This window comes from Setaria viridis, chromosome 2 (assembly GCF_005286985.2).
Source record: "Setaria viridis chromosome 2, Setaria_viridis_v4.0, whole genome shotgun sequence".
NCBI lineage: Eukaryota > Viridiplantae > Streptophyta > Magnoliopsida > Poales > Poaceae > Setaria > Setaria viridis.
This window is the reverse complement of record NC_048264.2, coordinates 4,112,755-4,128,814: the sequence shown is the minus strand read 5'-3', so window position 1 is coordinate 4,128,814 and position 16,060 is coordinate 4,112,755. Positions and strand designations below refer to the sequence as shown.

General features: G+C 42.7%; 2 protein-coding genes across 2 annotated transcripts; both read right to left on the bottom strand.

The window, feature by feature from the left end:
* Window positions 1-4,248: 4,248 nt before the first annotated feature.
* LOC117846314 (small ribosomal subunit protein uS13z/uS13y/uS13x) lies at window positions 4,249-6,602 on the bottom strand. Its single transcript, XM_034727459.2, has 4 exons — window positions 6,444-6,602; window positions 6,197-6,357; window positions 4,820-5,008; window positions 4,249-4,541 (listed from the first exon to the last, which is right to left on the bottom strand). The coding sequence occupies exons 1-4, from the start codon at window positions 6,444-6,446 to the stop codon at window positions 4,436-4,438; spliced, it is 459 nt and encodes a 152-aa protein (XP_034583350.1). The 5' UTR covers window positions 6,447-6,602; the 3' UTR covers window positions 4,249-4,435.
* A 438-nt stretch (window positions 6,603-7,040) lies between these two features.
* LOC117846313 (uncharacterized) lies at window positions 7,041-16,060 on the bottom strand. Its single transcript, XM_034727458.2, has 10 exons — window positions 15,885-16,060; window positions 13,198-15,692; window positions 12,998-13,109; window positions 12,827-12,921; window positions 11,658-11,896; window positions 11,196-11,282; window positions 10,559-10,658; window positions 9,680-9,893; window positions 8,382-9,570; window positions 7,041-7,455 (listed from the first exon to the last, which is right to left on the bottom strand). The coding sequence occupies exons 2-9, from the start codon at window positions 15,619-15,621 to the stop codon at window positions 8,405-8,407; spliced, it is 4,437 nt and encodes a 1,478-aa protein (XP_034583349.1). The 5' UTR covers window positions 15,622-15,692; window positions 15,885-16,060; the 3' UTR covers window positions 7,041-7,455; window positions 8,382-8,404.

Sequence of the window (16,060 nt, the reverse complement as noted above, 5' to 3'; positions counted from 1 at the left end):
ATCATCTGTCAATGGTCCCTGTGGATTAAAGAAAGAAGTTATTTTTAAAAAATATACCATATGCAAATGTGTAAAATGTCAACATTTGAGTAAAGCTAAGGCCTGTTCGCTTCAGCTTATAAGCCGGCTGAAAAGCTAAAATGGCTGATTTGTTGTGAGAGGAAAACATTGTTTGGTGACTGATAAGCTGGCTGAATAAGCTGAAGCGAACAGGATCAAGGTTGTCCTTGACACCTTGTCCCTAGAAACACTATCATCTGCAACTTGTGCTTGTGCACCACCACTGCCTGCCTCTACCCCAGCCTCTTGTATCTTGCAGTAAAAGAAAATTAGAGGGTTTAAAGAAATAATGGACAGAATGATAACAGCGTAAATCAATTCTTCTCTAGCAATATACCACTGAAATATGTGCTGCTTGCGCTTGTTTGTATACCTTTTTCTGACCTCAAATCCTTTCTGCCCAACGTAGCTAAGCCAAAATGCTCAAACCTCATCTAAATTCCATGCTAACATGAGGTACCAAATTAGACAGTATAGGTCCGCTACAAAAATTAACATGAGCAGGGGACTTGTGCAATTGCAAAGAACAAGCAGGAAAATAACATGAGCATGGAAATGACAAAGTGGGATTGTATTACTTACGTATTGGAATCATGGTCACCTGTGTTTTTGTCTTCTTCCATCTCAATACTACAGATTACAATTTCAACCAGGTGCTTCTTTCCACGCCTTCCGGTGGTCTAGGTGTGCTGGCCACTGACACGAAGGCCCCAGTGGTGACACAGTTCACGGTGGTTCCTGGATTGGGTTTCTTACAAGACAGCACCATTAAGGAGCTGTTTGGATACGAGGTACTAAACTTTAGAAGTGTCATATGGGATATTTGGACGCTAATTAGGAGGACTAAACATGAGCTAATTATAAAACTAACTGCAGAACCCCTATACTAATTCGCAAGACGAATCTATTAAGCCTAATTAATCCATCATTAGTAACCGGTTACTGTAGCACCACATTGTCAAATCATGGACTAATTAGACTTAATAGATTCGTCTCGCGAATTAGACTCCATCTGTGCAATTAGTTTTGTAATTAGACTATATTTAATACTTCTAATTAGTATCAAACAACCGATGTGACATGTCCTAAAGTTTAGGAGGTGTTTCCCAAACACCCCCTAATAATAGGAATGCACCGACAGAACAGAACTATGAGCATATTTTCTGTGCCAAGAGCAGCTGACAGTTTTCAACACAAACAAATAGGCTTCTGTCACATTAGTTCTTTCAGGAAAGATAATAAATGGCTCACTGGATAGGTACAATCATGAATTGGCATGTTCAGCAACTAATGCAGAAAAAAATGGAGCTAGTATTTTTAACAATATACCCTGACCATGAACCTGTATGAATACAACTTTATGTAGCAGAGCAACAAGGTACCACAAAAATGTACCAAGAGACTGACCTGATCTTCTTCATCCACTCAAGGTCATCCCTGAGCTTCATGTCAAGGGCGTTGGAAACCACCTGGGAGAACCTACCATCCTTGTAGTCCTTCTTCCTGTTGAGGAACCAGTCAGGGACCTTGAACTGGCGAGGGTTGGCAACCGCAGTCATGAGGCACTCAAGCTCATCCGGGGACAGCTCACCAGCCCTGCACAAAAATATAATCATCAGAGATGAACTTCATGCAATAGGCATTTTAGCTACATACATTAAGACTAACAACCTACTGGCACAGTCAGCTAATGTCGCACATAGGAATATTGGTAGGAAAGTTGTGCAGTACACCAAAACCTGAGCAAACTAGAAACGTTGCGAAATGCCAAGACTACTGCAACATTAATGTCTTAGACCGCAGGTGTTCTTAAAGGAAAAATTGTTTCCAATGGGCTTCACTACATTTTGTCAAATATCATTTAGCCGTTGAGCGACAGATGACTGCCACTAGTGAACAATCAGTATATACGGTAAATCCCCAAATCGATCCATTAGAAGCCACAATTTCTTAGATTAATTGCAGCAATCACCTTTGGGAACCAAAAAAAGGAGAAAACTGTTACTAAATTACAATTTGTCAATTTCTCTTCATATTCAAAATTTAGGTGCAAAAAAAAAACTCTTGCCCAACTGAAACAGAACAAACTTAAGTTCAGGATAACTAAACGCATTGAACCCTTTCCTGGTCATGTTTGTTCATGTAACTGATCAAAACCTTAGTTCTAGATTGTTAAAGTTATCAAGCTACAGCATGAAGAACTTTCAGTACCTACAATGAAAACATTGCTGCCGCACTCCGCATGTATATGACACTTCACGTAAAGTTAGCAGTGGTTTTAACTTTTAATAGACTTGTTAGGTTGGAAAAGAACTTCAGTTTCACCATAAACTAACTATTCAACCTTCCAAGCACAGCAGTTGATATGGCAAATTAGTTGTGCTAAACTAACAAGTTGCACATCGCTTGGTGAAGACAAGCACAGAAGGGAAATTATCATTTAACACCAAATTATCAACCTATGTAAATTCATCTATCCAACAGCAGACATTCAATCCCTCACACAGCATCAATCATTCCTCATCCATGTATCAAACAGGATCTCATTGTCAAGTACTAACATCTAACAAAAGAAACTAGACTGAAGACTCAAAAGAATTAGGGGGTTTTTTGAAAATATTCCACCCGCCATTTTACGAAATGACCCCGGTTTTGGATCGCGACTATTAATCGCGATCCCGAAAATGTTCCGGGGAGGCGCCGGAGCAGCCGCGGGCGACCTCTGCTAGTGCTAACCCTGTGCCGCCATGCGCCCCACGCACCGCCGTCCCCGACCGCCGACGCCGCGCCTCCCCGACGCCCCAGCCGCGCAAGCCCACGACGCCGGCACCCACCGACGAGCGCCGCAAGCCCCCGTCCCCGACGCAGCACGCCGGAGGCCCTCGACGCCGCCACCGCGTGGTGGCGCGACCTTCTCCTCGGTTGATTTGGACGGCGTCAGTTCTATAAAGAGAACAAGAGGTTCATAACCCAGATTGATAGCTAGAAGGTGATGGAGAGTTTCCACGTGACGCGGAACAAGATTTTGTCAGGGATGAAGTGCTTGCCTACGACGATGGCTCAGCATCAGCTATGAATCTGGGTATGGGTGATGATGAGGAGCCATCACATGAGCTCGATTTGCGTCAGGACTTGTTGCCGCAGCTTGCAAGGGGTAATGGCTTGGATGACGAGCAGGCTGAGTTGATTGTTCAGTTGGTCACTGATCAAGTGCTTACTCGTGCCAGTGGCTCATCAAAGTATCAGGAGCTTGGTGTGTGTATGTGCCCTTCTGGTTCAAGATTGGTGATGCCTCGCGCAATGATGATAATCTGTTGTGGCAAAGCTGTGCAACTGAATTTACATGAACCTTTGCAAAATGCAGTCCTTGTTGAGGTAGCATATTCCACTGTTAATTTGAGGGCATGTAGAAGAGCGCGTAAAGGATTGATATATATTCTGTGTGCTCTCTGGATAGAGATTCATCAAGTGATAGGTTGATCAATAGGATTCAGACCCTTGCTCTTTTCCATGAGAAGGAATTCAGTAACTTTGTCTGCTACTCGGCTTCGGTGCTTCCAACTGAAGGGATGGAGCAGTCCATGTGTTTAACTTTGTCACATTTGGCTTCTTTTCTTGCTCAATTTATGATCCATCACAACAGAGCATCATATTCATTATGCATATGCTTCTTGGCTGGTCATCAATTGATGGAATACTAAGGGATGTTTTCAACAATGCATCATCAGTTCTGAAGCGGTATGGAGAATACACCATGAACATGGAAATGAAACTCATAGGAGAAGCTGTGCGCAGTCATCTGTAACAAGTGAAACTAATCAAGTGCTGATGCAGTTCCTGTTAACGGAGAAAAGTAAAACGGAGAGGTGCTTGCTCTATTTTCAGTCCCATCCACGGCTACAGCAGTTCGGTTCGTTCCGTCAAAATCCCAAGCACCCTTCCATTCAAATTTCGACCAAATTTGACTGATGCGATTTAACTCCTTAATGGTCGCCAGTCACGCATTCGATTCGTGCACAAATGCATCCAATCTTTGGTCCACACCCAATCACGAAACCATTACCATGCTCCGGATCCTCCACCAAATTGTAAGTTTGGAACTCAGGTTGAAACAGCACGTAGTCAACCTTTGTAGCCTAACAGATCAAACGACACAAAAGGGCATAGAATTTTCCAAACAGGCAAAACTTTACGGTTTCAAAGAACACTGAATTCAATCCGCGCTTGGAACACAGCCACCAAAAGAGTCGCTACAAGTATTTCAGGAACCCAAATAGCTCATCAGATATCCTAGGGATAAACATCCTCCAGTAAAACACAGTGCAAAGGTTCGGATACTCAAGACATAAGCTAGGCCAATATGATGACAAGGAGTTTATCTCTTCTTCGACACACCAACAGTCTTTCCACGCCTTCCGGTGGTCTTGGTGTGCTGTCCACGGACACGCAGGCCCCAGTAGTGACGCAGACCACGGTGGTTCCTGGATAACAAGGGTTTTTTGTTACAAGACAGTCATATAATGAAAAAAACTGCAACAGAATGGAGGTTTATAAACCACAGGTGAGCATATTCTGCGCAAAGAGCAGCTGGAGGTTTCGAGACAAATGAATAGGCTTTTCATCACAATTACACAATTAAACTGACTAGGTACATTTATGAACGGAATTAAAAGCAGCTAGTATATCTGGCAAAGCCGTGACGATGAATCTGTGTGAATGCAAAGCAACATACAACAAAAGATGTTCCCAAGAGACTCACCTGATCTTCTTCAGCCTCTCAAGGTCATCCCTGAGCTTCATGTCAAGAGCGTTGGAAACAACCTGGGAGAACCTACCATCCTTGTAGTCCTTCTTCCTGTTGAGGAACCAGTCGGGGACCTTGAACTGGCGGGGGTTGGCAACCACAGTCATGAGGCGCTCAAGTTCATCTGGGGTCAGCTCACCAGCCCTGCACAAAAATATAATCATCAGAGCTATATACTTCGTGCAATGGGTTTTCTACCTATAACAACCCACTGGCACAGCCAGCTAATGTAGCACATAGAAAAATTGGTTGGAAAGTGGTTTGCTTGAGAAAACTAGAAGTGTTGCAAAATGTCAAGACTTCTGCGATGGTTAATGTCTAAGGCAGCATGCGTTCTTAAAGAAAATCATCTTCCAATGGGCTTCACTACATTTTCTCAAACAGTATTCAGAAAGACATCTAAGGATAGCTGCAGACCTACAGATGACTGCTACAAGTGAACATTCAGTAGATACAGTAAATCCCCAGCTGCAAAGCTTGAAACAGGGGAAAACCAAATTAAACTAATAAAAGCCACGGTTTCTTAGATTAACTGTCCGCCAATCACAATTTGTCAATATATGTTCCTATTAAATTTTTAAGCACAAAAAAAACTATTGCCCAACTAGACCTGAAAGCAAAACAAACCTAAATTCAGGATAACTAAGAACATTGAACGATTTACTGATCATGTTTCTTTCTTGAATTGAAGTGAATGAGAACAAGCACTCTTCACAAGAAACTGATCAAAACTAGGTTCTATATTGTTAAGATTCTAGAGCTACAGCATGAATAACTTCCAGTGCCTGCAACGAAAGATACAACACTTACGATAAAGTTAGCAGGGGTTTTAATCAACTTGTTAAGTTGGAACAAACTTCAGTTTCACAATGAAACTACTCTTCCAAACACCGCAGTTATGTTGGCAAATTAGATGTGATAAATAACATGTTACACATAAGCAAAGAAGGGAAATTACCATTTAAAACTAAATTATGAGCCTATGTCAATACATCTGTGCAACAGCAGACATTCAATCTCTCACACAGCATCAATCATTCCTCGTTTATTACTCAACAAACAGGATCTTAATGTCAAAAGTACTAACATCTAAAAAAGGGTCTAACCTCTTGGACTCAAATTCTTAATCAGATGGCTGTTACTCAAAACCTATCAAGCTGCAGCTGCTTCCCTAGCCCTCTCCAATCCACGACTAAATGGGAGCGATCTCCCCCAAAACTCCCGACGAACCACCCACAAATCAAACAAGCAACCATCCATAGCACCCCTTCCCACCACGATCCAAAGGCTTCCGCTACATGAACCGACCCCAAAAGCCATTTGAAAACTCACCGCTTGTTCATGTCGATGTCGGCCTTCTTGCAGACGATGTTGGAGAAGCGGCGGCCGACACCCTTGATGGAGGTGAGCGCGAACATGATCTTCTGCTTGCCATCCACGTTGGTGTTGAGCAGACGCAGGATGTGCTGGAAGTCCTCCCCCGCGATCAGCGACTGCAAAACCAACCCCAGCCGCGCGTCAGACGAAACCACCGACCCCGTGACGGCTCAGCGCGTCCGCAAAGGAGGGCGGAGCTTACCATGGCGGCAGCGGCTGGCGGAGCTCGGGCACGCGCCGGAGTTCGAGGAAGCGGCGGCGGCGAGGGGCTGCGGCTGCGCTGGGTAGGGTTTCAGAGAGGGGGCGGCGGCGTAGGCGGGAGCGTTTTATAGTGGGAGTGTGAGCGGGTGGAAGTAACCCTAGGGGCCGCGGGTCGACGGCTAGGATGGATGCGGGATGGGATCGAGGGGAGTGGATCCAGTGGGCTTAACGGGCTCTTTTGTTTCAGGTTGGGCCGGAACGGGGCCGTTAACAACATTGAGCCCATTGAACAGGATTTTACCCTTTTTTTCTTTTCTTTTTTGTTCTTGTTTTGGCCATGTTTTTTTTTTGAAGATTTGAACGTGACTTGGTTTCAAAACTATAATACTAAATTTAAACTTATAGATTGCAAGACAGATCGCCAAAATTCGAGGAATAAGGTTAGATTCTTGTTTGGCTTGAGAAATGAAATGGATTGATACATCACCACCTCATTTCTTATATAAACAAGGGAACGGGATCATCCACCGAATTTTACAGAATCGACTCAAGATGGACCATCCCAGGATGAGGTGATTTCTCAAACAAAACACCACAATAGAGCTCAAACCAGCATTCCGTCTTCTGATCCTCTCTGCAGTGTCGCACGCTTGATGCTAATACCCGGAATTTTCGTTACTGGTACTGCACAAGCAGAACAATTGCAAAGGATCATATAGAAAGGATACCTTTTCAAAGTTCTGTACAGGATATGTAGCGAAGGATCATATGCCCCATGTCGGCATGTCTACATTCTAAACATCCATATACCATCTTCAGAGAGTTCAGGTGGACCAGGATAACAGAGAACTCCCACCTAGGAGTATGTATGTATGTACAGCAAAAAAATGACCCAGCTTGCAGGTCTCCCTTGTCCATATTCTACGGCGCAGTCTAACATCTACTCAAAAAGGCTTCATGATCTACAGCCTCAGAAGAACCACCAAAAGTCCTGAAACATCGACGAGCCACAGCTGCAAAAGCGGACACTGTCAGTACAGAAAATAAAGCAAGTCCTTTTGAGTTAAAGATCGTGAGGAACCTTTGCTTAAGCGTATAATAGTGTAAGGACTGCAAAAGGGAAATCTCAGAATTGAACTGAAAGAAAATGACGAAATACCCTTGGAACTAGAATCATGCCAGATCATTGAACAGTTTGATGAGAATTTAGGGAAATTTAAACAGCCACTGCGATCTAGCTAATTTTCTTTCCCATCTAAGGCAAATCCAGCTTACTGAAGAAGTAACACCTAGCACTGATCACTAATAGTTTCGGACTAGCTATCACAGCATCATCTAAACAATGTCTAAGCACCAACATAGGATAGTCAAACTGCAATCCTTTCTGGCTATTCAGATATTCTTGCCCATGACAAGGGCAGACGAAAACCAACAAAGGAACTTTCGAACAAGAACTTGTCAGTCCTCTTCTAGCAAGTATTGCATCACCTATGAAGACACATAAATCTTAGAATAACTGGCAGTAAATAAGCATTGATCGTAAAGAAATGCAACTCAGCAATCCAGTTTCTTTTTTATTTATCTTGTCTAAAATAGAATTGAGATGTCATAAGTTCAATTGTCTGATTTACAAAAAATCCTGGATCATAACTGTGACAAACTGTCAAGTTTCATGACCCATACCTGACTTCAGATGAAGCTTAATTCAACTGCAACTACATCAATTCATAACCAAGAGTTATATGACTACATTAGAATTCAGAACATGTCTTCCACAAGTTGCTGCCACAAGAGAAGCATGTAAATTACAGCTACTGGCGACAAACTGGCAAATATGCACTCAATTCAATAGCCAAACAAAAAGTTAAAAAGCGCAATGTAAGGAACCATTTCATAAATAAGGTTGCTTAATGATATATTGCATTCTCTAGAATCATACCTTTCACAGCAGAAAACAAAACATCATGCATTGACAGGTTCTCTAGAAGCTAGGTCACTTTCCCTGTTACTGCATATGGCATCCTCTCCACAAAGTTGACCCTCCCCACAAGTTTGAGTAGGCTTAACCACAACCTTACAAACAGCATTTGAAATGTCAAGCATGGGAGCTGATTTTCCAGCTTCATTGCAACTCTCAACTGTCATTCCCACTTTCATAGCCATGCCACCCGTTTCAACCATATCACTTGTAAGTGACTTTGACTCAGTCAACTTCTCCAAGATATCTTTACAACTAGGATGTTTCAAACCTGGTAAAAGTGAACCAACTTTGTCCTTGATAATCTCCGTTTGCTTAATAGATCCCTTCACAGATACTCCACTGTCAACTGCAGAAGCTCTGTGATCCTCACTAGTATCTTTATCTATATAGGAATCTTTTGATGTTCCATTTACTATATTAGTTGTATCTTCCAAACTTTTAGCTTCCATTGAGCTTTGAATAGAACCATCAGCAACCACAGTCTTCAGCTCATGACTATCAGGCTTTTCATCCATAATGACTAGAGGTGTGTTAGTGTCAACAGGAGCCGCACCAGATTTCTCATGCTCTTGATTGGCACAGTGAATAGATGGAGAATCGGATGTCAGATTAGATTCAGTTTTGCCTGCTATGGGAGCAGCTCCAACAAAAAGTTCACTAGATGGACGATTTTCAATTTTCCCAACCTCATTAGATAAACAAGAACATGGATCCATGGCCCCAACCTCACGTGAATTTGAATGACAGGAATTTGGTTTATCTTCACACTTCTGTTCTGCAACAGTGTTTTCAGTAATTAATTTCCCATTTATTTCTCTGCATTTCTCTTCTTGAGTGTTGTCTGCTTCAGCCTTCAACTGCATGTTATCTCCACAATTAACTCCTGGAAGTGTATGCAACTCATCATCACCTACAGACACTGGGGATGTCCTTTCTAGAGTTCTCTTTACGTCATTTTCTTCAGCAGCAGGAGGCTGGTCAGATGTCAAACATGCTGAATTCCCATTTAAGGAGCGAGGACTCTCATGACACTTAATTTCAAGATCATTAGCAACATCAAATTCACGCGAAACATGAACAGGTGTCGCAGATCCACTTGCTTCACCAAACACTTTAGCATCTGTTTTGTCAGAGCCAACAGCATTAGCTGCACAAAACAAATGAGCAGTGTTCAGACATGAAACTAAAGCATTACCAAAAGAAATGAAATTACAAGCACAAGAGAAATTGATCTTAGAACAGTTTGGTATTGCAACCTGGCTTGGCAGTGGTCTGTCCATCAACTTTACCAGTTGGCAGTAACCTTTTCTCTAGTAGACCGGTGCCATTGATAATCAAGAGATTTACCGACTTGATTTTTTTATTCTTGGAAGGTTCAACAGGCTTGAAACCAAACACAGTTGTCCAAGTGTTTTCCATTTCTGGTACCGCAGATATTACTAATTTTCGAACATTGAGAGAGCAAAGGGCCTACAAAACAATAAAATTATACCAAAGCATGTCAGAAAGTCTGAAAACAAGATTGTGAATACATGTGTGCTACAAAAGCAAGAAATTTAGCCTCATTACGTGGGTTTTAGTTTGGGAAAGTCAAAGACAAGGCTACCTTGAAGTCAGTTGGTGGATCTCTTCTTCTGAACAACAGAAAAACAAGGAACTAGACCATAGGATTTTGTACAATACCTCGGCCTCATAAAGATACGATAGAATTGATGCCATTTCAGATTAAACCCATTTTAGATGTTGCGATACGCTCTTTGTTATAAACACAAATGGATGTTCAATTATAAGGCAACACATAATTCGCGCAGTTGTCTGCTAATAGGTATGCCAGTCAATTTAGGAAACATACTAGGGTACAGATGATGCATCTAACAATTTCAAGTCATGTGAAGAAAGACTCAAGAGACATGTTGGTACTAATGCGTGAATAAGATCAATTCTGCAAACATACTAGAACTGCATGTATAAACATCAGCAGCCCACATGAAGGTAAGCTGGAATAAAGAAAGGCAGAAATATATTTGAAGGACATGGGAAGTACAACACAATACGCAAGGAGAAACATATGACAGCAAGCAGAGCAAGCACTAGTACTCACATGAATGTACAACTAAGAAGAGAAAGCAAATTACCGATTCAATTCCATTGAGTAGTCGACGGCACATCCCTTGGTGCCTATACATGCCTCTTGTGCCTATGAATGGCATTTCTGCCAAATCAGTTCCGTGAATCCTGATTCATGCAGAAAAAAATAAATGAAGCATTTTAGAACTGAAATTATGTTAGGATTCATAAATTCATAACAAGAACAAGAAATGAGGGGCAAGTTTGTAAGTTTCACATTATTTATTATGCGTCACAAGTAGCGGTTGGTCAGGAATGAAGAACAAATACCAAACTTCAAAAACAATAGTAGATTAACTGCCTATACAACAGATACAAATTACTGGTGAAATGGAAGACATGTGAAACTCAAATATCATGCTAAAGAGCACCCTAGACACAAATTTTCCGCATACACATGTTGCAGGCAGAAGTTGAATTGAATAATCGTGACACAACAGATGGGGATGGCTAACACACTGGCATCTAAGTTCATTAGCATATAGCTAACCAAATGACTAGTGGAGTGCTATAGAAATCTGTATTACACCCTGACAGGGTACTTGTTTTGTGCCTACTGCCACGGGGGCCACACACATAACAAGGCAGTAAGCACTTCCTGGCAACCACCGAAACTCCTTTCAAACCGAGAAAATACAAATGTACCTTACAGATGCCGCGGATATTACTTCATCACCCCGTTCCAGGATAAATGTATAGAAGCCACTAAAGTCTAAACGACTGATATCGGACCTGCAATAGCAGATTACAGAATTTCAATAAGTGATTACATTGGGGAGAAAAAAGAAAAATGGCACATCTAGAATGGCTATGAAGAACAACATGGAGTATAAGGAATACTAAGATAAAGATGAAAGATCTAGGAACGATAACACTTGCTCCCCAAATATGTACTTCCTAGAGCCCATGAACCCAAATTTGAATTGACTTTCATATAGAGATGCTCTTGCAAACATAAAGAATAGAGAAGGTTAAGAAAACAAGATTCCCAGCTTCTAAGAGTTTTTGAACTTCCATTCGAATTGCAACTAGCTTAGGAAAACCATTCATTTTGATTTTTAATGGAGCTACAACCACAATGAATCAAGAACACAAAAACATACTTACCCACAGTTATATACGACATTATGAATCATATTAATTCCACTTCTCTCATCAATGTGTGGCTGAAAGCACTCATCCATAACTGCGAAAGCAAGGGCTGTCTTTGAGCTGCAATGGACCGACTGTGCTTTATTTTTGGGGCGTATGGCCTGATCATTAGCAAAACAGCGAACCAGACTCCATGAAAATCCAGCCTCGATATCATTCTTTATCCCAAGAAGCTTTTTTAGTCGTTTATAAACCTGTGTTATTTCAACGAACAGAACAGCTTTAGTGTCCATGTGTTTTAAAAATTAATATACATATACAGCTAAGAACCAGCAAATACATACATTTCTCAAGACATTAACCATGATTAACAAGATGTATAAGGTAAAACAGGAAATCCCGCATGCTGATATGTTGAATGCTAAGGCAAATTTATAACATGATAGATATACATGCACATTTTTTTTATCAGCAGCAAATTTCCTGGAGATTTATTGATATAATGCTTTAATATAAGCCTTAAAGGGCATGATTCTGACCAGCCATGCAGCTCAGAAACATCATCATCATCTAGATATAATAAAGTATGAATATTAATATATTCTACCCAAGAAATTCTGAAGTATCAAGCGTAACAGAACACCTTAAGATTCATCAGTTAAGCGCCTGAAGCCATTCAGCAATAGTAAGCATCAATAACGCACTGAATGCAGATTTGGAAAGAATCTATATTTGCTGCAGATGATTTTGCTGGGGATCCATGTAATAAAGTATGCATTCCATCATGTAAGCGAGATTTCTTATGCCATACATTCCCAGAAATACAGGAGGACCAAAATTTTCTCAGATTAACTGGCATGCATCCAGTAAACCTGAGGTTTGATGCATGATATGTTCCCATCATACAGAAGTAAAAGACCTTTTTAGTGCAGGTTACTATGAGACTGAAATAGATTGACACTAGTAATTGCAGGTATTCTCATCTCCCTATGCATTACCAAACCCTTAAATGACAAAAAATCATGCAATCTCAAAACTTAGTGTGTTGTTAAACCACCAACCATTGAATCATGTGCATATTGGCACATGTGATGGCAGAATGGCACACAAATTGTGCAGGAAAATACTAAACAAGATTATTGCAAGTTGCAACAAAAAAAAATGAACTAAGTAAAACTTTGTACCTTTCCACATCCTGGACTGCAAAAGCAATCAATCGAGGTACTGGGTTTGGTACAAACGGAGTCACTCCCGGTTCCGGGTGAACAAGCTTGGTGGTCTGCAGACTTGTTGTGTAAGGCAATATACAAGTGAACATTGCAAGAGAGAGAGCTGCACGTAGTAGAAAATCTTACATTTCCTTGAACATTGCAAGCAAGAAAGTAACTCAGGAGAAGATGTCTTTTCTTGGGCAGAACCACAGAACCTACATAAACAGCTGCGACAATACCAATCTCCACAGGGCATCTGCAGAGGCAATTCACATAAATTAAATTAAATATAACATAAAAGCATGCAACCACAGAATAGTCATTGCAGATATGTGTATGGTTACCTCAATTCCCAAACAATCCAAGTGAAAAGTTGAGGGGCAGTGATCGCAGCACACCAAATTACCACCATCCCCACAAATAGCACAAGTGTCATCATGTTCATCATCACCAAGATCTATCTTGTAGAATCCTTTCTTTTCATATCGTGTGTGCTTCTCCCATGCATCGTGTAAGCATTGCAACAAAGAAACCCTACCACCTTCTACAAAGATGTTTGCATAGGGCTGCTTCTCTTTCGAACCAGCATGAAGTTCAAACTTCATGGCTGTTAGAATCTTGGAACAGCATCCACAGAAAATACCCTTCCTGGTAATTTTACCCTGCAACATTGCTCTTGTTCTCTTATTGTTCATGTATTTGACCTCTGTGTCTTCAGAAATAACCCCCAGATCTATCATCCATGAATATACTGTCCGCTTCCATTCATATGGAATATAGCCATCCATGTTATCTTCCATATTATGAGTACCCCCGCGGACAAGAAGCCCACATCTCCGATGCTTGATTTTTACCCCATCATCCCTGTTCTGGTGCTTCTTTCTAGAACTTCTATCAGCAAGGATATCTTTTGAGCCTTTGCTTCTGTTGGCCCCAGGTTTCTTTTTAGCACCATAAATTTCTTTATTCGTCCTTCTCCTAACTATGTTCTTTTTCAGCATTGCTAGATCATCCGTTGATATGGCATCTGAAGCACCTGGCATAATATTCTTAAGCTTAGATGAACAGCCCATATCGCGTTGATTTTGAAACTGCTCTTGGTAAACTGCATAAGCCTTAGTGATTGACCAGTAGCCAGTCCCTTCAGGAGAAACATAGACAGAGTCTTCGTAATCTTTGTTTTTCCTTTGTCTTAGTTCAATATTCCATCCATTATCTAAAAGCAAGCGTTTTATCTGGTTCCTGACATCCTGTTTGAGTTTGTTGACAGGTCCTCCCCTTGGCTTCTTCATTCCAAGCTTGTTGAGCACAGGGCCAGATGTGCCTTGCAGGTCAATGGCTTTTGATTTTGCCTTCTTCGATAAATTTCCCTGCAACCCTTTATGCTCTAGCAATCTCTTTTTCAGATTCTTGTGCTCAATTGATTTAGTATTCTCATCTTTCTGACTCCGAGAAGCCTGATGATGCTTTAGTGAGGAGTTCTTCAGTTGTTGCTTTGAATTTTGCTGTTTCATTTTCTGGCCCAAAGAAATTCCCACTACGCTTGGATCACTTTTCCTCAACATGATGGGAGAGACTAGATTTCCCATAAGTTTCTTCTCACCATTTGCATCCTGCTTCTGAAACTCTGCAATAGCACCACTTTTCTCCTCATATTCTTTATAGCTCTCATTGCTTTCTCCAGCCACCTTACTGCTACTGGGCTGAAACTTCTCAGGACCAGTTTCCAAGTACATGGTAGAGTTCTTCATCGCCTTGTGACCACTAAACTCTCCATCCAACTTAGTTTTATTGGTAAGAATCTTGCCATCAATGGACTCCTTATCCACCCTGGAGTTCTTCATCACCATCCTGCCAACCCCAGTTTCCCCATCCACCTTATTGTTCCTGGGCAGAAGCTTGCCATCATTAGTCTCTGTCGTCATGCCATTGTTCTTCGGCAGGAGTTTTAAAACCCCTCTCTTTGTTGGAATCCTACCATCACCAGTCTTCTCATCCGCCTTGATATTAGTAGGCAGAACCTTGACATTGCCAGTCTCCCCATCCACCTTAGTTTTCTTCGACAGAATCTTGCCATCACCAGTATCCCTGACCAACTTATCGTTCTTTGGCAATATCTTCAAAACACCCCTTTTCCCTTGCAATCTAATAACCTCCTGTTGGCCAGAATCAGCAGATTTGCCCTGGTCGGTCTTCAACGGTGTCCGTTTTTCATGCTTCTGCAGCTCCACCCGTCTCCTCTTGTCATCCAAACTCGATAGCTGCTCTTTCACCTTTGAGGCACTGCTTGCCTTCATATCCACCCCACCTTTATCATCAAGAACTCGCCCTCCCCTTACCTCCGCCTTTTCAAACCGCCACGAAGGGAGCCCCCGGGGCCGCATTTTCCCACCAGTTCCACCCTTAGCTGCACCTCCGCTGCTCCCACTGCCACTACCATGGACGGCCTCAACTCTGATCTTCTTGGCAACAGGCTGTGGACTGCTCCTCTCAACCTCAACTCCCTTGTTCTTCTCCGAACCCTCTCCATCAGTGGACTTAACCGCTGAAACCTTCTCAGAACTAACAGCCACGGATTCCTCCCCGAACTGATCACCATCACCTCGACCGCCGGCGCCAGCATTGCCCACGGACGCGGCGCCGCCAGCATTCTGCGGCGGCGAGATGCAGAACTCGTCGGCCTCGGAGTCGCTGGACTCCATCACCAGCTGCCTCTTCCGCGGCTTCCTCGCGGCCGCCGAGCCGCGCCCATTCCCGTCCGAACCCATAAAAAAAAAACCCTCCCGAACGAATCCCAAACAGCTCAAACGCTCCGCTCCAAAACCATCGCCGTGCGGCCCTGCGTCACGAACCACGAGAAGAAAAAAATACTCAGCTCGTGAGCGCCCAAGCAATCTCAACCCAACCCTCAACCGAAGCAACGCGAGATAAGAACTCCCAAAAAAAAATCCCGCGACGGCGCGGCCTCCGCCCGGCCCGGAAGCCGTTTCCGGGCGGAATTCCGCGCGAGGGAGGACGAGTTGGGGCTCACCTGGATTGCGGGATCGCGGCGGAGGCGGCGGAGCGGTTGGTTCGCGGCGCTGGGGGCTAGGGTTTCGGGGATCGCGGGGGATTTGGGGAAGGATGGGACTGGGAGAAGCCGACGGGGGATTGGCTTCGCCTGCTTCTCGTGCTCGTCGTCGGGAGAGGGCCGTGGGGGTCTAGGGG